This window comes from Anolis sagrei, chromosome 6 (assembly GCF_037176765.1).
Source record: "Anolis sagrei isolate rAnoSag1 chromosome 6, rAnoSag1.mat, whole genome shotgun sequence".
Lineage (NCBI taxonomy): Eukaryota > Metazoa > Chordata > Lepidosauria > Squamata > Dactyloidae > Anolis > Anolis sagrei.
The window spans coordinates 1684360-1704712 of NC_090026.1; the positions used below are offsets into that span (position 1 = coordinate 1684360).

The 20353-nt window shown below is 44.3% G+C and overlaps 1 protein-coding gene across 1 annotated transcript in view; it reads left to right on the forward strand.

The window, feature by feature from the left end:
- The window catches only part of INCA1 (inhibitor of CDK, cyclin A1 interacting protein 1), a 30068-nt gene extending 12104 nt beyond the window's left edge, over positions 1-17964 (forward strand). The window contains exons 3-6 of the mRNA XM_060782976.2: positions 2836-2878; positions 9748-9968; positions 13765-13942; positions 17604-17964. Coding sequence (XP_060638959.2) covers positions 2836-2878; positions 9748-9968; positions 13765-13942; positions 17604-17792 — 631 coding nt within the window. The 3' untranslated portion in view covers positions 17793-17964. The remainder of the gene's footprint in view (positions 1-2835; positions 2879-9747; positions 9969-13764; positions 13943-17603) is intronic.
- Positions 17965-20353: the final 2389 nt, after the last annotated feature.

Here is a 20353-nt window from a genome sequence, read left to right on the forward strand (position 1 = left end):
TCTGGCCATGTTCCAGAAGCATTCTCTCCTGATGTTTCACCTGCATCTGTGGCAAGTATCCTCAGAGGTTGTGAGGTCTGTTGGAAACTAGGAAAAGGGGGTTTATATATCTGTGGAATAATGTCCAGGGTGGGAGAAAGAACTCTTGTCTGCTGGAGGTAGGTGTGAATGTAGCAATTGGCCACCTTGTCTGTTTGAGGTACCTACCTCCAACAGACAAGAGTTCTTTCTCCCACCCTGGACATTATTTCACAGATATATAAACCCAATATTCCTACTTTCCAACAGACCTCACAACCTCTGAGGACGCTTGCCAGAGATGAAAGCGAAACGTCAGGAGAGAATGCACCTGAAACATGTCCATACAGCCTGGAAAACACACAACAACCCATGAAAGCCTTCGACAATAATACATCTGTCCATTGTGATGAACTGGGCAGAGAAGGCGAGGTTTCTGTAAAAACATAATTGTGTTGCTGTGCAGTTGCTTAGTTGCAGCTTCCTGTTTCTTTCTTGTTGGTTTTTAACATCAATAATGGAGAAGGAAGTGAATAATAGAATCATAGAATCAAAGAGTTGGAAGAGACCTCCTGGGCCATCCAGTCCAACCCCATTCTGCCAAGAAGCAGGAATATTGCATTCAAATCACCCCTGACAGATAGCCATCCAGCCTCTGGCTACCAGTTTTAAAAAACTCTAAAATTTTAACAGCTAAACATCAGAGAGGAAGAAACCAGGCACAGATTAACAACTCCCAGCAACAGATTTTCCCAGACTCAGGCAGGCCTTCAAATGCTAATGAAGGTGATTAGCTAACATTCACACCTAACTGCAGCAGGGAAGAGCTCCTTGCCCCACCCCAGCCATTCCACAGATATATAAACCCATTGTACCAATTGCAACAGACCCTCTGAGGATGCTTGCCATAGATGCAGGCGAAACGTCAGGAGAAATGCCTCTAGAACATGGCCATATAGCCCGAAAAAACCCACAAGAACTGAGTGATTCCGGCCATGAAAGCCTTCGACAATACATTCATCCAGCCTCTGTTTAAAAGCTTCCAAAGAAGGAGCCTCCACCACACTCCGGGGCAGAGAGTTCCACTGCTGAACGGCTCTCACAGTCGTTTGGGCCACTCTCAAGTGGCCCAAACAGGGCAATGCAAATGGTACGGATGGATTTCCAATTGCAAGCAAGCCAATGCAGCAGCAAACCTAACAAGACTGTGGTAGTACAAAAGAAGCATGTGTTGCCATCCTGGTAACTTTCCAATTGCAGGAGAAGCACTTTTCAATAGAATTACCCCAAACATCTGACTTCCCTGATAAGTGCCTTAGGATGGAAACTGCTGAGCATATTCACACCTACCTCGAAGGAGAAATGTGTTATCCAAGGCCTTGAGCGGGTCACACAGAACAACGATGTTACCCTCTCGTTCAGTGGAAGCTTAGCCTTGGCCAAGGACAGGGCCCTCTTCTGCGGCTGAAAAAAGGAACCTGCGAGGAACAATTCAGAGCATCTTACAAGATATATATACATACAATATATTAAATTATTCACATACTACAATATCAGTATTATATAATACCATATACCATTATATTGTAATATTATTAGCAATATTACATGTAATATAAAATATATAATTATAATATTGTAGTATTATTATCAGTATTATATTGTATTACATTATAATATTATAAATAAATATAAAATAAATATTTTTATTTGAACAAATATAAATAAGTAAGTAAGTATTATAAATATCATATGTATTGTATGTGACCTCACTACCTCTGAGGATGCTTGCCATAGATGCAGGCGAAACGTCAGGAGAGAATGCCTCTAGAACAGTGTTTCTCAACCTGGGGGTCGCGAGGGGGTGTCAGAGGGGTCGCCAAAGACCATCAGAAAACATAGTATTTTCTGTTGGCATGGGTTCTGTGTGGAAAGTTTGGTCCAATTCCATCATTGGTGGGGTTCAGAATGGTATTTAATTGTAGGTGAACTATAATTCCTAGCAACTACAACTCCCAAATGTCAAGATCTATTTTTCTCATACTCCTCCAGTGTTCACATTTCAGCATATTGAGTATTCATGCCAAGTTTGGTTCAGATCCATCATTGTTTGAGTCCACAGTGCTCTCTGGATGTAGGTGAACTACAACTCCAAAATTCAAGGACAATGTCCATCAGATCCTCCCAGTATTTTCTTTTGGCCATGGGAGTTCTGTGTGCTAAGTTTGGTTCAAGTTCATCATTGGTGGTGTTCAGAATGCTCTTTGATTGTAGGTGAACTATAAATACCAGCCACTACAGCTCCCAAATAACAAAATCAATCCCCCCAACCCCACCAGTATTCAAATTTGGGCATATTTGGGCATATTGGGTATGCATATAGCCCGAAAAAACCTACAACAACCCAGTGATTCCGGCCATGAAAGCCTTTGACAATACATAATATCATTTTATTAGTAGTAGTAGTATATTGCATTACATTATAATATTACCAATATGATATGTATATACAATATATTATATTAAAGCTCAATAACTTCCCAGAGTCCCACTGAACCAAAAAGCCTTCTGAGCATTATTCAAGACATTATTATTATTATCATTATTATTATTATTGATAATAATCTTCAAGACAGTAGTCCAGTTCACAAGAGCTTATGTCATAACAAATACTAGTCTTTACAATGCCAGTAGACTCTTTTGCATGTTTGCAGCAAGACATGGTGTTAAGCCTTCCCCGCTCCAGGTACAAATCTGATATCTGTGAAGTTTTGAAGTAAACCCAGCTGGACTAAGCTGAGCCCATTTATCTTCCAGCTCTCCTTGGATGGAAGAATACCAGGAGGCGCCCTCCCTGCTGGTAAGTTTTTCATGGACAGCATGGGATTATTTGCTTTTCTCTTGCAGAACTAATGCTTCTTGTAAAACTAGGAAAATGCACATCCTAGAAGCAGAGGTGGCCCTAGGTAATTTTCAATGGTAAGCAAACAGTATTTTGGCGCGCCCCCCTCCCCAACCAATCATTGATATATATTTTCTGTTCGTCCTGGGAGTTCTGTGTGCCATATTTAGTTCAATTCCATCATTGATGGAGTTCAGAATACTCTTTGATTTTAGGTGAACTATACATCCCAGTAACTACAACTCGCATATGTCAAGGTCTATTTGCCTTCAAGAGCACCCCTGGGCAAAACCAAGTATACCGCAAATGCTTACTTTGTGTAATGGGTTGAGCTGCCCCTGCCTAGAAGGGGTCTCTGTGCGCCTCTCCTTCTCTGTGTGTGCCAGCCTCACTTGTTTTATGGAACCAGATACCTTTTGGAGAGGGAAGCGAGGTCAACATGTGCTTATGAAAAGAAGGGTAGTGATAATTTCACCTGGAAGAATTATTATTATTATTTATTTACAGCATTTTGACCCCGCCCTCTCAATCTCCGGGGGCGGGGGGGACTCAGAGCGGCTAACAAAGGCGGCAATTCGATGCCATAATCAATAACACAGTATAAAACCATAAATACATACAGAGTTAAAACAGTAGCAATTAATTATAACCAAATTATCATAACAGTCATTAAAAACAATATTCAGTCCACAAACCCACCGATAGAACAATAAAAGTGTCTCCTCATACATATCGTCTTGCCAATCCATTTCCAGTCAAAGTGCTGCTTTATGTTTATTGTCCAAAATAAATGTCAGAAGGCTTCAGGCCAGTTGCACAGAGAGAAGTAACAGCACCTTACGCGAGTAGAATGGTTGTTTTGATACCATTTTCCATTTCCTTCACTCTCAGCTCAAGAGGGTAGCAGACAGCATGCTCCCCAGAAAGTCTGGAAATGGCATTCAAAAATTGGCGTGTGTCCCCGAAAAGACCATCAAATAGTCTTGGGACCATGCCCGTAGGCTGCCCATGCGTGGAAGAAGGCACTGAACTGAGGAGGATGTGCTGTCAGCATGCGACACATTTTCACACCATAGCTGACAATGCCACAACACATAGCTTGCCACAGTGACATTTATTTATTTATTTATTTATTTACTGTCCTTGTATACCGCCGTTTCTCAGCCTAACTGGCGACTCAACGCGGTTTACAACAGAATATACAGTACACAGTATACAATTAAAACCGTAAAAAACATAATACACAATATTTCACATAAATCACAATCCAATACATCTCCTAACTAAAATCGTGGTCCAATTGCATCATCCATATTACCAATCCGTAGTCGACACATTCATTGCACCGAATTAACCAAATGCCTGCTTGAACATCCAAGTTTTTAGTCTTCTTCGGAATACCATCAGCGAGGAGGCTGATCTTACCTCCATGGGAAGGGTGTTCCAGAGCCGAGGGGCCACCACAGAAAAGGCCCTGTCTCTCGTCCCCGCCAGCCGCACCTGTGAAGCAGGCGGGATAGAGAGCAAGGCCTCCCCAGAAGATCTTAGGGTCCTGGTGGGCTGATAGGCCGAGATACGTTTGGATAGGTAGGTTGGGCCAGAACCGTTTAGGGCTTTAAAGGCCAACGCCAGCACTTTGAATTGAGCCCGGTAGCAAATCGGCAGCCAGTGGAGCTGGTGCAGCAAAGGAGTTGTGTGCTCCCTGCGCTCCGCTCCAGTTAGTATCATGGCTGCCGACCGTTGGACTAATTGGAGCTTCCGAGCCGTCTTCAAAGGCAACCCCACGTAGAGAGCGTTGCAGTAGTCTAAACGGGATGTAACCAGAGCGTGGACTACCGTGGCCAAGTCAGACTTCCCAAGGTACGGGCGCAGTTGGCGCACGAGTTTTAACTGTGCGAATGCTCCCCTGGTCACCGCCGAAACCTGGGGTTCCAGGCTCAGCGATGAGTCCAGGATCACACCCAAACTGCGAACCTGCGTCTTCAAGGGGAGTGCGACCCCATCCAGCACAGGCTGTGACCCTATGCCCTGTTCGGCCTTGCGACTGACCAGGAGGACCTCTGTCTTGTCTGGATTCAATTTCAATTTGTTCGCCCTCATCCAGACCGTCACAGCGGCCAAGCACCGGTTCAGGACCTCGACAGCCTTCTTAGTGACAGGTGGGAAGGAGTGACAGAGTTGAACATCATCTGCGTACAAATGACATCGCACCCTGAAACTCCGGATGATCTCACCCAGCGGCTTCATGTAGATGTTGAACAACATGGCCTGGCCTTTTGAATATGCCATTCCAAAAAGAGCCCGTTTCCCAAACTCTGGTTTCACCGGGCTGGCAGAGTACAGTGCAATATAATCATCATCATCATCATCATCATCTATATAAATAAAAATGTAATGTTCATTTGTGGTATTCACAGAACTCAAAAACCACTGGGGGAATTGACACCAAATTTGGACACAACACACCTAACAACCCAATGTATGTCCTTCACTCATAAAAACACTAAAAAACACAGCAGAAGGGACTTAAAAAGCCCCCAAATATAAATGACGAAAAGCTAAACGACAATACAGAAAAAGGAAAGAAAGAGGGAGGGAAGGTAAGAAAAAAAACAAAGAAAGAAAGAAAAGAAAGAAGGAAGGAAAGAAAGAAGGAAAGGGAGAAGGAAGCATGGAAGCAAAGAGAGAAGGAAAGTAGGAAAGAAGTAGAGAAAGAAGAAAGGAGAGAAAGAGGGAGGGAAAGAAAAAGGGGGAAAGAAGGAAAGTTAGAGAAGGAAGGAAGGAAGGAGAGAAGGAAAGAAAAAAGGGAAAGAAGGAAGGAAAGAGGGAGCGAAGGCAGAGGGAGGGAAGAAAAGAGAGACAGCAAAAACCTAAATGACAATACAGAAAGCCCCAAAAACCTAAATGACAATACAGAAAAAAGGAAGAAAGAGGGACGGAAGGGGAGAAAAGAAAGAAAGAAAGAGAGAGGGGGAGGGAGGGGAACAAAGAAAGAAAGAGAGAAGGAAGCATGGAAGCAAAGAACGAAGGAAGGAAAGAGGTAGAGAAGAAAGAAAGGAGAGAAAGGAGAAGGAAAAGAAAAGGGGAGGAAGGAAGGAAAGAGAGAAGGAAAGAAGAACAGAAGGAAAGAAAAAAGAAAAGGAAGGAAACAGAGAGTAAAGGAAAGAAGAGAAAGAGGAAGGAAAGAGAGAAGGGAGGATGGAAGCAAAAAGCGAAGGAAGGAAGGAAAGAGGTAGAGAATGAAGAAAGAGAAGGAGAGAAGGAAGGATGGAAGCAAAAAGCAAAGGAAGGAGGTAGAGAATGAAGAAAGGAGGGAAAATAGAAGGAAAAGGAAAAGGGGGGGAAGGAAGGAAAGAGTAGAGAAGGAAAGAAGAAAAGGGAAGGAAAGAGGGAAAGAAGGAGAGAAAGAGGGACAGAAGTTTGGCCACAGCAACGTGTGGTGGGCACAGCTAGTCTATATAAATAAAAAATGTAATGTTCGTTTGTGGGATTAATTTAACACAAAAACCACTGGATGAAATGCCGCCAAATTTGGCCACAAGACACCTAATAACCCAAGGCGTGACCATCACTCAAAAAAATTGATTTTGTCATTTCGGAGTTGTAGTTGATGGGATTTATAGTTCACCTACAATCAAAGAGCATTCTGAACTCCACCAACGATGGAATTGAACCAAACTTGGCACACAGGACTCCCTTGACCAACAGAAAACACTAGAAGGGTTCGGTGGGCATTGACCTTGAGTTTGGGAGTTGTAGTTTACCTACATTCAGAGAGCACTGTGAACTCAAATAATGATGGATCTGGACCAAACTTGGCACGAGTATTCCATATGCACAAATATGAACACAGATGCAGTTTGGGGAAAATAGACCTTGACATTTGGGAGTTGTAGTTTACCTACAGTCACAGAGCATTCTGAACCCTACCAGTGACAGATTTAGGGCAAACTTCCCACACAGAACCCCCATACTTAAGGCCATCCAGTCCAACTCCCTTCACCAGGGCAAGAAAACATAATCAAAGCCCTCCTGACGAAGAGCCATCCAGCCATAGATATAGATAGACAGATATGATTCACACACAGAGAGGTATAGTATCATAGATTTGAAAGGGACCCCTAAACAAGGACAATGATATGTTGCATGTTCCAGAGTAGGCAAACCAGACACTCTCCACATCAACACTGACAAACAAACAGCAAGAAATACTGTTTACCCACAAGCATAAAGAAATTACATATATGAGAAACCAACACTTTCTCATTACTTTATTTTCCAGATCACCAGACTGGGCCACAGCAACACGTGGCAGGAGACGACTAGTAGTAGTAATAATAGTAATAATAATAATAATTATACTTTATTTATATTCCAACCCTTCTCACCCCAAAGGGGACTCAGGACGGATCACAGTACACATACACGACAAACATTCAATGCCACTTTGTATAGACAATACACAGACAGAGAGACAACAGAAGGAAGTGGTTTGTTTCGAAACAGTGTCCAACTGTTTTTGGTGCCATGGAAGGTTGGGCCCGAGCCAAGGGGGTGCTGTTGCTCTATCCTCTAGGACAAGGGTCCTCAAACTAAAGCCCGAGGGCCGGATGCGACCCTCCAAGGTCATTTACCCAGCCCTTGCTAAGGGTCAACCTAAGTCTGAAACGATGTGAAAGCACACAACAACAACCCTATCTCATCAGCTAAAAGCAGGCCCACACTTCCCATTGAAACACTAATAAGTTTATATTTGTTAAAATTGTTCTTTGTTTTAATTATGGTATTGTTTTTAAGTGTTTTTGCACTACAAATAAGATATGAGCAGTGTGCATAGGAATACATTCATGTTTTTTTCAAATTATAATCCGGCCCTCCAACAGTTTGAGAGACTGTGACCCTCAAAAAAGTTTTAAAAGTTTGAGGAGCCCTGCTCTATGATGAAGAGCCATCAGGTCTTCCTTCTTCCAGCATTTTCTGATCTTTTTTCTTTATGGCATCGTAAAACACCTCCCCTGCTTTTAGCGGTACCTAATTTTGCATAGCTTAGGTAAACAATGAGCTAGGCTGACAGTTGGCAGCTCACGCCAACCTGGGGCTTCGAACTTGCAACCTTTTGGTTGATAGATCTTATAATTGCTGATTATTTACCAGCTGTGCTAAACCTCTGGCCCATATGTCTGGGTATGTTCTGTTCCGCCGGATTTATATATTTTGTACCTGCTGTATATCTTGCAGTTCATCAGTGCAGTTGTTATTTTGGCAGACCTTGCTCCTCGTCCTTCAGGTGCGGACTGGGTTTCATTGCGTTTGCAAATGTTTTTGGGGAGGTGGGAGATAAAGAGTTTTTTCCTCTCATTTCCTGGCATCGACAGCTGTGTATAATCAAGTTATTTATGGGCACAGAAGATATCCATCTTCTATATCGGAACAGCTTTCTGATTGCCACTCCTCCCTCCTCCTTAAAACAAATTATTCCTCTTGCAGAGAAGCAGGTGGGCCTGGTACTTGAAATAAAAATACTTTTTTCCGAACCGGGGAAGATGTCTTTGAGTTGTTTTGGGGGGAGGGTGTTATTTCCCCCTCTAGATTAATTATCCCCTGACTTTCTGCCTGGTGCGTCTCTTGAAGTGTTTTGATTTCTCTGCATTTAGCTCAGCGATGGTTGCTAATTAGGGAGATGAGCCTGGCTGAGCTCATTGGGATGAGAGATGGCAATTCGGGAAAGGAAGGCAGGACCGTCCCCCCACTTTCCATGGGTCCTATTCACTGAAGCTAGATCAGGCATGGGCACACTTCGACCCTCCTCCAGCTGTTTTGGACTTCAACTCCCACAATTCTTAACAGCCTACCTTGAGGCTCTCAGAACCTTACTTACTTAGGCGATCCCTCGTAGCCCAAGGATGATGGTCCTCCAAAGTCGGTGTTCTTTTGGTGGGTGCGTAGGTGACTGTGGAGCCCTATTCTTGATCTGTATCTTCTCCCACAGTGAGGGCATTGGTTTCCAGGTGGAAGGTGGTTCTGGTCGGGGTTGGCTTGATGCGCCTTCCTCTTGGCATGTTTCTCTCTTTCGCCCTCCATTTGTGCCTCTTCAAATTCTGCAGCACTGCTGGTCACAGCTGACCTCCAGCTGGAGCGCTCAAGGGCCAGGGCTTCCCAGTTCTCAGTGCCTATGCCAGCGTTTTTAAGGTTGGCTTTGAGCCGCTCTTTCAATCTCTTTTCCTGCCTGCCAACATTTCGTTTTCCGTTTTTGAGTTCGGAGTAGAGCAACTGCTTTAGGAGATGGTGGTCGGGCGTCCGGACAGCGTGGCCGGTCCAGCGGAGTTGATGCTGGTGATCTTTGCTTCTTCCAGCATGCTGACATTTGTTTGCTTGTCTTCCCAAGAGATTTGCAGTATTTTCTGGAGGCAGCGCTGACGTTATCGTTCCAGGAGTTGCATGTGACATTTGTAGACAGTCCACGTCTCGCAAGCGTATAGCAGGGTTGGGAGGACAATAGCTTCATAAACAAGCCCCTTGGTCTCCCTACGGATGTCCTGGTCTTCAAACACTCTCTGCTTCATTCCTAAAAATGCTGCACTCGCAGAGCTCAGGTGGTGTTGAATTTCAGTGCCAATGTTGACTTTGGTGGAGGGGGGGGGGCTGCCAAGGGAGCAGAAATTGTTAAAATTTTCTAATGTTACACCATTAAGCTGTATTTCTGGCATTGGAGAGGGATTATCTGGTGCCTTTTGCTGGAAGAGCACTTTGGTTTTCTTGATGTTCAATGTCAAAACCAAGATCAGCCTCTACTTCTGTGTCCAGCTCTGTTCTCCTTTCTCCTCCAGACCTCCGGCCGCAGGGCACAAAGGCCCAGCAGCGGTGACCAGGCTGAGGCCGGACCCCTCTCCTGGGAGGTGGTCCCAGCCCTCCAGAAGCTCCCGTCCCCCAAGGAGCTCTTCTGGAAGAAGAAAGGGGGGCGGAAGCGGAAGAGCTTGGAGAATGCCCGGGCCCTGTCGGTGTTTTGCCACCTGGAGGAACTGAAGAGGAGGCAGAGCAGCATCGATGAGTAGGTATCTTTTGACATTCCTGGTTGACGTGTGTGTATGCAAACACGCACACACACACATTGTAGACATGCAATGTCCAATTCTGGGCACCACAATTCAAGAGAGATATTGACAAGCTGGAATGTGTCCAGAGGAGGGCGACTAAAATGATCAAGGGTCTGGAGAACAAGCCCTATGAGGAGTGGCTTAGGGAACTGGGCATGTTTAGCCTGAAGAAGAGAAGGCTGAGAGGAGATATGAGAGCCATGGATAAATACGTGAGAGGAAGCCACAGGGAGGAGGGAGCAAGCTTGTTTTCTGCTTCCCTGGAGACTAGGACGCAAGGGAACAATGGCTTCAAACTACAAGAGAGGAGATTCCATCTGAACATGAGGAAGAACTTCCTGACTGTGAGAGCCGTTCAGCAGTGGAACTCTCTGCCCCGGAGTGTGGTGGAGGCTCCTTCTTTGGAGGCTTTTAAGCAGAGGCTGGATGGCCATCTGTCAGGGGTGATTTGAATGCAATATTCCTGCTTCTTGGCAGAATGGGGTTGGACTGGATGGCCCATGAGGTCTCTTCCAACTCTTTGATTCCATGATTCTATGATTCTATGCTATCATTAATACTTTTTGAAACTTACAAAAAGTTATTTAATTTATTTTAAGTGAGACAGATTGCTATCAGGCACTTTCAGAGAAAGAAGTAGACACAATCAGTGCAATCAGTATTGGTTATATTGATTGCACAAAGGGAACATTCACATTTACTCAGCCCTCACTCCACATCCATACACTCACACCCATACTCACCACCTTCTTCATTCAGGCCATTTTGGAAGGAGGCGGGTGTCCAGGCTCTGCATTCCCCACAGATCAGCCACACTTTGGAAGAGAAAAGGTGTCTATTTATATAGTAATATTTCGGCTATTGTTGTTCTTGATTGTTTGACAACTTGTTTTCCAGCTAAGGCTCCTTCTACACTGTCCTTATATCCCAGGATCTGATCCCAGGTTATCTACTTTGAACTGGATTATATTTATTTATTTATTTATTTATTATTTGAACTTATATGCCGCCACTCCCCTGGGGCTCGGAGTGGCTTACAAGAATCTGGTGGTAGTGTGGACTCAGGGCCCTTCCACACAACCATATAATTCAGAATATCATGGCAGAAAATCCCGCAATATCTGCTTTGAACTGGGTTATCCAAGTCCCAAAGTGACCAGAGTGCTTCCTTGCAGATCTGCCACTCTCCGAATACACCACATCTCCCCTTCCCATGCAGCAGAGTGTCACGATGCCAGGGCTCTGCCTTATTCAGGTAGAGATGAACCAAACTCCCAGTTTGTGTTAAACAATTTAATTAAAACAGCACTTACTTTTTGGCTGTGTGAATAGTCCAAAACAAAACACAAAGATAGCACTCAGCCACAGAATATAAAACAAAAATACAGCAAACACTGTGGCAGGTTCAAGATAACTCCGTAGTCAAAAAGGTCCAGTCCAGTGGTCAAATGCCAAGAGTTCAATAAACAAAGTCCAGGGATCAAGAGTCTATACCGTAGTCAAAAGCCAGTCCAAAGATTCAGGGTTCCAAGGGTTCAAGACAGGTCAGGATACCAAAAATCCACAAACCTGGGGGAAAACCAGCAGCATCTACCACCAAAATAAGACAAATACTTTTCTCCCCAAAATCAGTCGCAGGGCTCGCTCCTTATATCCGGAAATACGCAGCTGCAACCCATCTCTTGCATACCTCCACCCTTAATTGCTTTCACCCATGAACTCTTACTTACAAATTACTCAACCCTTTAGAACTAAGACTTACATTAACCCTTCCATCACCATCTGCTAGGCCTACCACCACCAACCATGCAGAATATGATACATGACAACATCCAATTTCTTATTACAGAGCCAGAGAGCTCTAGTACCTCATCAAACTATAAACTCCAGGAATCCATGGCCACTAAATGTGGGATCTTATTGCTGCAAGTGTGTGATGTGGAAGGACCCTAATGATTTTGGATTGTCTGCACATTTCTTCCCTCTTCAAAACCTTTATTCCAATTACATGCTACCTGTTCATGCCCAGCATTATTTTTTTAAAATTTTTAATTATTGCATTTGTCCCAGCCATAGGTTTTTAAATGCGTTGTGTTATTGTTATTGTTTTTGCTTATTTTGCTATGAGTTTTGTATTGTTTTTGTATTATTGCTGTTATTGTTATTGTTGTGTTGTGGGCTCGGCCTCATGTAAGCCGCACCGAGTCCCTCGGGAGATGGTAGCGGGGTACAAATAAAGTATTATTATTATTATTATTATTATTATTATTATTATTGGGCACTCTCCATCATTGAGGACAATGTCTTGATGCAAAGTGGATGGGAGAAATGAGCCGCTCTTTTTTGTCTTTAGAGGCTGATAGTGGGGTTGTACTTGTGGGAGGCTGCACAACATGGCAGCAGTCATGACACTGAAGATTTGCTTTCATGTTGAGAAATATATGAGCGGGTGCAAATATAGAAAGCGAAATTATCCTCCGGCATAGCACACCAAGCTGACATGATAATGGCTTTTCTGTTTCCTTCATGTGTGGGGTGGTGAGTGGGTGTGTATTGCCATGGAAACTTCCACCAAGGACGGGCAGCCTGTTTATTGTTGTGAAATGCCTCCCAGTTGACTGCTGGTGACCCCCTCCTCGGGCTGGTTCTGCTATTGAGAGGGAGTTTGCTGCCGTGGACTTCCCACCCTGGCTACTGAGAGAAGGGCAGGACTTGCCCAAAATCTCCCGGTGGGTTTGCATGGCAGAGCTGCGCATTCTCACTTCAAGTAGCGTGCCCTGGCACTTGTGCACGTAATGACTGCAACAGATGCAGTCGCTGGGCGGAGGGTTTTATCTTCCCAGGAACACAATATTTCCCTCTGAACGCTGGGAATATGTTTTCCTGGACCAGAAGGCCTTCCCTTGAGGAAACGCGCCAACGTCAGCCAAGTAATAACAGCAACCAAGCTGCCATTCTGGTTCAGGAAACACACAAACGCACAATCTGGAAAGGCCTTAAATTAGAATTCCTCAAACTTTTTAAACAGAGGGCCAGGTCAAAGTCCCCCAAACTCTTGGAGGGCCAGATTATAATTTGAAAAAACAAACAAACTATGAATTAATCCCTATGCACACTGCACATATCTTATTTGTAGTGCAAAAACAATTTAAAATAATACAATAATTAAAATGAAGAACAACTTTTAGCAAATATAAACTTAAGTAAAGGTAAAGGTAGTCCCCTGACATTAAGTCCAGTCATGTCTGACTCTGGGGTGTGGTGCTCATCTCCATTTCTAGAAGAGCCAGCGTTGTCCGTAGACACCTCCAAGGTCATGTGGCCGGCATGACTGCATGGAGCGCCGTTACCTTCCCGCCGGAGCGGTACCTATTGATCTACTCACATTTGCATGTTTTCGAACTGCTAGGTTGGCAGAAGCTAGGGCTGACAGCGGAAGCTCACGCCGCTCCCTGGAATCGAACCTGTGACCTTTCGATCAACAAGCTCAGCAGCTCAGTGCTTTAACCCACTGCCCCACTAAACTTATTAGTATTTAAATGGGAAGTGTGGACATGCTTTTGGCTAATGAGATAGGACTGTTGTTGTTGTTATTGTGTGCTTTCAAGTCATTTCAGACTTAGGTTGACCCTGAGCGAGGGCCGGGTAAATGACCTTGGAGGGCTGTATCCGGCCCCCGGGCCTTAGTTTGAGGACCCCTGCCTTAAATGTTAGTTTTAAAGTGCCACGCCTGCTTTTCCTTGTTTCCAGGCTGAAGAAGGCCACGTGGGGAGTGTGCCTGCCCAAGGCCTTGGGTGAAGGGGAAGAGGCGCCCCACCCCCTCACAAAAGCCGTGCCCCATGAAAGCCCACTCCGACCATTCAGCATGCCGATGTCCACTCACTTCTATGAAGAGCGCTCATTGGGGGACAGATACTGCCATGCTCAGGTAAATAAGGGCTTCAGGATCCAGGAACACATGGGCTGAGTCCTTCTCTGCCAATGGTCCGCCTCAGAGGGAAGATTGCCTGCCACTTGCCTCCTGTGAGTGAAAGCCTGATGGGGAGTATGGGCATCTATATGGCCAAGCAGTCAGGACCAGAAATGGGGGCCCCAGATCTCATGGATCCTCTTATCCTCAGGGTGAGAGCACTGCCTTTTAAAATGTGCAGATATCTTTTCCTCATGCATGGTTCTGTGTTTTGATGGGGAGGGCATCCTTGATGCAGCAGTGGGGAGCTTGATGCTTCATGCATTAGGCTCAGTGACATCTCCAGAGGTCACCCCAAGGGGTAGTAATGCTACCCCTCTATTCTGCTTTGGTTAGACCACACCTGGAATATTGTGTCCAATTCTGGGCACCACAATTCAAGAGAGATATTGACAAGCTGGAATGTGTCCAGACTAAAATGATCAAGGGTCTGGAGAACAAGCCCTATGAGGAGCGGCTTAAGGAGCTGGGCATGTTTAGCCTGAAGAAGAGAAGGCTGAGAGGAGATATGATGAGAGCCATGTATGTGAGAGGAAGCCACAGGGAGGAGGAGGGAGCAAGTTTGTTTTCTGCTTCCCTGGAGACTAGGACGCAGAGCAATGGCTTCAAACTACAAGAGAGGAGATTCCATCTGAACATTAGGAAGAACTTCCTGACTGTGAGAGCCGTTCAGCAGTGGAACTCTCTGCCCCGGAGTGTGGTGGAGGCTCCTTCTTTGGAAGCTTTTAAGCAGAGGCTGGATGGCCATCTGTCAGGGGTGATTTGAATGCAATATTCCTGCTTCTTGGCAGGGGGTTGGACTGGGGGATGGCCCATGAGGTCTCTTCCAACTCTTTGATTCTATGATTCTATGATCTAGCCCAGTGGTTCTCAACTCTGGGTCCCCAGGTGTTTTGGCCTACAACTCCCAGAATTTCAAAACGATCTTGACAGATTAGAGAGATGATTGGCCAAAACTAACAAAATGAAGTTCAACAGGGACAAATGCAAGAGACTCCACTTAGGCAGAAAAGGGGAAATGAAAAGAGACAGAATGGGGGACGATGAGGCCTGACTCGAGAGCAGTGTGTGGAAAAGATCTTGGGTTCCTCGTGGACAGCAAGTTAAACATGAGCCAGGAATGTGATGTGGCGGCAAAAAAAGCCAATGGGATTTTGGCCTGCATCAGTAGGAGCATAGTGTCTAGATCTAGTCGCCATTTCGGCTGAGAAAGGCGGTATAGAAGTAAAGCAAATAAATAAATAAATAAATAGGCACACAGAACTCTCATGACCAACAAAAAATACTAAAAGGGTTTGGTGGGCAATGATCTTGAATTTTGGAGTTGTAGTTCACCTACATCCAGAAAGCACTGTGGACTCAAACAATGATGGATCTGGACAAACTTGGCATGAATACTCAGTGTGCTCAAACGTGAACCCTCTTGTGGAGTTTGGGGAAAATAGACCTTGACATTATAGAGTTGTAGTCAGGGGTGGCTTGTCCATTACGCAAACTAAGCGGTTGCGGTACACCTTTTTTTGCCAGGGGCGCAGAGGCGCCTCTGTTAATGCCTCTCGACCGCCACTTGAGGAGCGCCCCCTCAGCTCACAACAGCCATGGCAGTCCGGGGGGAGCCTTGGCTTCCTTGCCTCACTGCTGGGCAATCCTCTTCCCGAAGGGGCCGGGCCCTTGAGCCTCACCTAGCCCCTCTCGTTCCTGCTCCATACCAATGATTGTGGGGGGGGGGGGTGCCAAAATACTGTTTGCTTACTGTTGAAAATTACCTAGGGCCGCCTCTGGTTGTAGTTGCTGGGATTTATGGTTCACCTACAATCAAAGAGCATTCTGAACCCCACCAATGATAGAATTGGGCCAAACTTCCCACACAAAACCCCCGTGACTAACAGAAAATGCTGTGTTTCCTGGTGGCCTTTCGTGACCCATCTGACGTCCCCTCGCGACCCCTCCAGGTTGAGAAACGCTGCCCTAAGGGGTGAGAAAGATGGAATAGAAATGTGGAAAATAAATAAATAAAACGAAACACCTTTCCATGCCTGTTCTAAGGGGAAATCTGCCTCTGACAAAGTCTCCAATCCCTGGGTTGTTGTAGGTTTTTCCGGGCTATATGGCCATGGTCTAGAGGCATTTTCTCCTGACGTTTCGCCTACATCTGTGGCAAGCATCCTCAGAGGTAGTGAGGTCTGTTGGAAGTGGAAAATGGGTTTATATATCTGTGGAATGACCAGGGTGAGACAAAGGGCTCTTGTCTGCTGGAGCTAGTTGTGAATGTTTCAACTGACCACCTTGATTCGCATTTAATGGCAATTTCAACAGAAAGGAAGAAACCATGAAAATGAACAAAATCTGGCTACCAGTATTAAAAAACTCAAAAATTACGACAGCAAAACAACAGAGAGTAAACAATCAGGGGCATCTAATCACCTCTCAACAAAAGATTCCCCCCAGGCACTCCCAAGCCATTAAATGCGAATCAAGGTGATCTGTTGAAACATTCACACCTAGCTCCAGCAGACAAGAGTCCTTTGTCCTACCCTGGTCACTCCACAGATATATAAACCCAATTGTCCTACTTCCAACAGACCTCACTACCTCTGAGGATGCTTGCCATAGATGCAGGCGAAACGTCAGGAGAAAATGCCTCTAGAACAGCATTTCTCAACCTGGGGGTCAGGACCCCTTGAGGGGTTACGAGGGGGTATCAGAGGGGTCGACAAATACCATAAGAAAACACAGTATTTTCATTGTACATGGGGGTTCTGTGTGAGAAGTTTGGCCCAATTCTACTATTGGTGGGGTTCAGAATGCTCTTTGATTGTAGGTGAACTATAAATCCCAGCAACTACAACACCCAAATATCAAGGTCTATTTTCCCCAAACTCGACCAGTGTTCACCTTTGGGCATATTGAGTATCCGTGCCAAGTTTGGTCCAGATTCATCATTTATTTGAGTCCACAGTGCTCTCTGGATATAGGTGAACTACAACTCCAAAACTCAAGATCAATGCCCACCAAACCCTTCCAGTATTTTCTGCTGCTCATGGGACTTGTGTGTGCCAAATTTGGTTCAATTCCATCATTGATGGAGTTCACAATATTCTTTGATTGTAGGTGAACTACAAATCCCAGTGAATACAACTCCCAAATGACAAAATCAATCCCCTCCAACCTCCCCCCCCCTCCTCCCCAGTACTAAAATTTGGGTGTATTGGGTATTGGTGCTCAATTTGGTCTAATGAAGGGAAATACATCTTGCATATCAGATATTTACAGTGTAGTCGAAGGCTTTCATGGCTGGAATCACTAGGTTCTTGTGGGTTTTTTCGGGCTATAGAGCCATGTTCTAGAACATGGCTCTATAGCCCGAAAAAACCCACAAGAACCTATTTACAGTATAATTCATAATAATAGCAAAATTACAGTTGTGAGGTGGGAACAAAATTAATTTTATGATTGGGGGTCACCAAAACATGAGGAAGTGTACTAAGGGGTTGCAGCATTAGGAAAGTCGAGAACCACTGCTCTAGACCATGGCCGTATAGCCTGGAAAAACCTACAACAACTCAGTGATTCCAGCCATGAAAGCCTTTGACAATACATTCTCCAATCCCTGTTTCAGCTCCTGTATCCCGAGTGGAACCCCTCCGCCAGGGAGCAGCTGGAGATCTCTCGGGAGAGCCCCGTGGTCTCCTACACTGTGACCACCCACCAGAGAGGCCCACGGGCCACAGTGAGGGCAGCAGCATGCCAGCTGGAAGAAGAGGAGGAGGAGGACTTTTGGGGGTTCCGACTACAGTCTGAGGAATGATGAGCCCTTGCCACATGGAGGACGGAGAGGGAAGGGGGCACTTGCTCCACGCATGAAGGTGCGCAAAGAAGAGAGTCCGGGTGGGCCACATCAGGTGGGCCGAAGCAGGTGTGCCTCTCCCACTTCCTCCTGTTTGAGTCCTTTCCATTGCGACTCCTCCTGTTGCTTTCTAGTTGGTGTTATTTTTTGCAACAAACCTTATGGAGCATGTGTGCTCTCTCTCTCTCTCTCGCACACACACACACACATACAGACTGCCTTTCTCCCCCTTTGTGCTGGCAATAAGCCCTTGACTGTGGGATGCATAAAAAGAAATAGGGAGGGAAGGAAGCCATTGCCAGGGGAAACTTCAGGAGGGTTTCCATAGTAATAGGGTACCAGCAGAAGTAGAGAGGGGCCCTGGCTGCCTGGCGTGGGCTTCTTTGGCATCCTTCCCCCTCCTTTCCCATCGTGGGCATTGCTTTGGCGAAGGAGGAAGGTCCCTGCGGCCCTGGCATCTTTTGAAAAGGATTGGCAACTCTCTACAAACCAGTCTCCCAATTCCAGAGAATTAATATACAGCCCACTTCGATAAGTGGGAGCCAGCAAGCAGCATTGCAATACGGTCTCCTTTCTTTCACATTTTATCTTTTTATATTATTATTACCCCTTTTTAGATCTCTCAGAAATTATACAAAATTCCCCCACAAACAACAACCAGGTTCCGGATATATAAGAAATTCACAAAATTAATTTTTTCCTTCATTGTCGGTTGCATTTGTGTATCTAAGACAGTGGTTCTCAACCTGGGGTCCCCAGATGTTTTTGGCCTTCAACTCCTAGAAATCCTAACAGCTGGTAAACTGGCTGGGATTTCTGGGAGTTGTAGGCCAAAAACATCTAGGAACCCCAGGTTGAGAAGCACTGATCTATGACCTCCAAGCTTTTGTCTTTAAAAAAATGAGGGGGAAAAAACAACACAAAAAGGAGAAAAAACAACTAATTTTTGTCTATTTCAGAAAATAAATACTGTTATTTTTAATATTAAGATAAAAACTTGCTATTAGTATTTTTAACAAAAAAACCCACTGTGGAACATTATTAAATCCTATTGAAATAGTAGTAACAATTTCAAAATTCACAAAATTAATTTTTCCCTCCATTGTCAGTTGCATTTGTGTATCTAAGACCTCCAAGCTTTTGTCTTTAAAAAAATGAGGAAAAAAACAACACAAAAAAGAGAAAAAATAACTAAATAATGTTTGTCTATTTCAGAAAAGAAATACTGTTATTTTTAATATTAAGATAAGAACTTGCTATTAGTAGCTTTAACAAAAAAAACAAAAAAACAACACAAAAAAGAGAAAAAAATAACTAAATGTTTGTCTGTTTCAGAAAAAAAATACTGTTATTTTTAATATTAAGATAAAAACTTGCTATTAGTATCTTTAACAAGTATTAGTATCTTTAACAAAAAAAAACCCCACTGTGGAACATTATTAAAACCTATTTAAATAGTAGTAACAATTTCAAAATTCACAAAAATATTTTTCCTCCATTGTCGGTTGCATTTGTGTATCTAAGACCTCCAAGCTTTTGTTTAAAAAAACAAAACAAGGGGAAACAACACAAAAAAACTAGAAAAAATAACGAAATTATTTTTTGTCTATTTCAGAAAATAAATACTGTTATTTTTAATATTAAGATAAAAACTTGCTATTAGTAGCTTTAACCAAAAAAACCCATTGTGGGACATTATGTATGTATTTTGCTTTTAGTATTATAATTATTATTATGGTTTTTAAAAAAGGGCCTTTTATCAAGAACCACTGAACTTGTAGAATGCAATGAATACTGCTGGGAGCTGCCGTAGCACTTCACATAGGTCCCAGCCCTATTTTAAACCACATATCTGCACACACACCCCCCCCCCCCCACACACACACACACCACAGTTCTGACCACTTTGAAGAAAGATTTTAAATGTTAGTTATTGGAGGCGGCTGCAGCTGTGGGAGCTGGTGGTCCTGTTTCAGAGGCTTCCAGGCCAAGAAGAAGAGCTTTGAACATACTGGACTGCCATGTTTAGCTGCAGGGAGAATATATATGAAAACAACTTGTGTTGACATAGTTTGCATTCAAGTGATGTTAATGCTCAACAATGGAGTTTGGAGGAAGGAAGCGGTTCTTTGTTCTGTTAGCATTTCAGCTGTTTGATTAAACACACGGTGCAACTGTTCTTGCGGAAATCTGGTTGTTTTATTACTTTTTCTTGATTCAAGTGGTGCTCACTTGCTATTTATTTATTTATTTATTTATTGGCAGTATTTGTATTCCACCCTTCTCACCCCACAGGGGAGTCAGGGCAGATTACAATGCACATATACATGGCAAACATACCATAAACACACAACATATATAGACACTGGGATTGTGGCGCAGCTGGCTGAGTGTCAGCTGCATTAAGATCACTCCGACCAAAAGGTCATGAGTTCGAAGCCAGCCCAGGTTGGAGTGGGTTTCCAACCATTGTGTAGCCTGTTGTCGACCTTTGCAACCCAAAAGACAGTTGCATCTGTCAA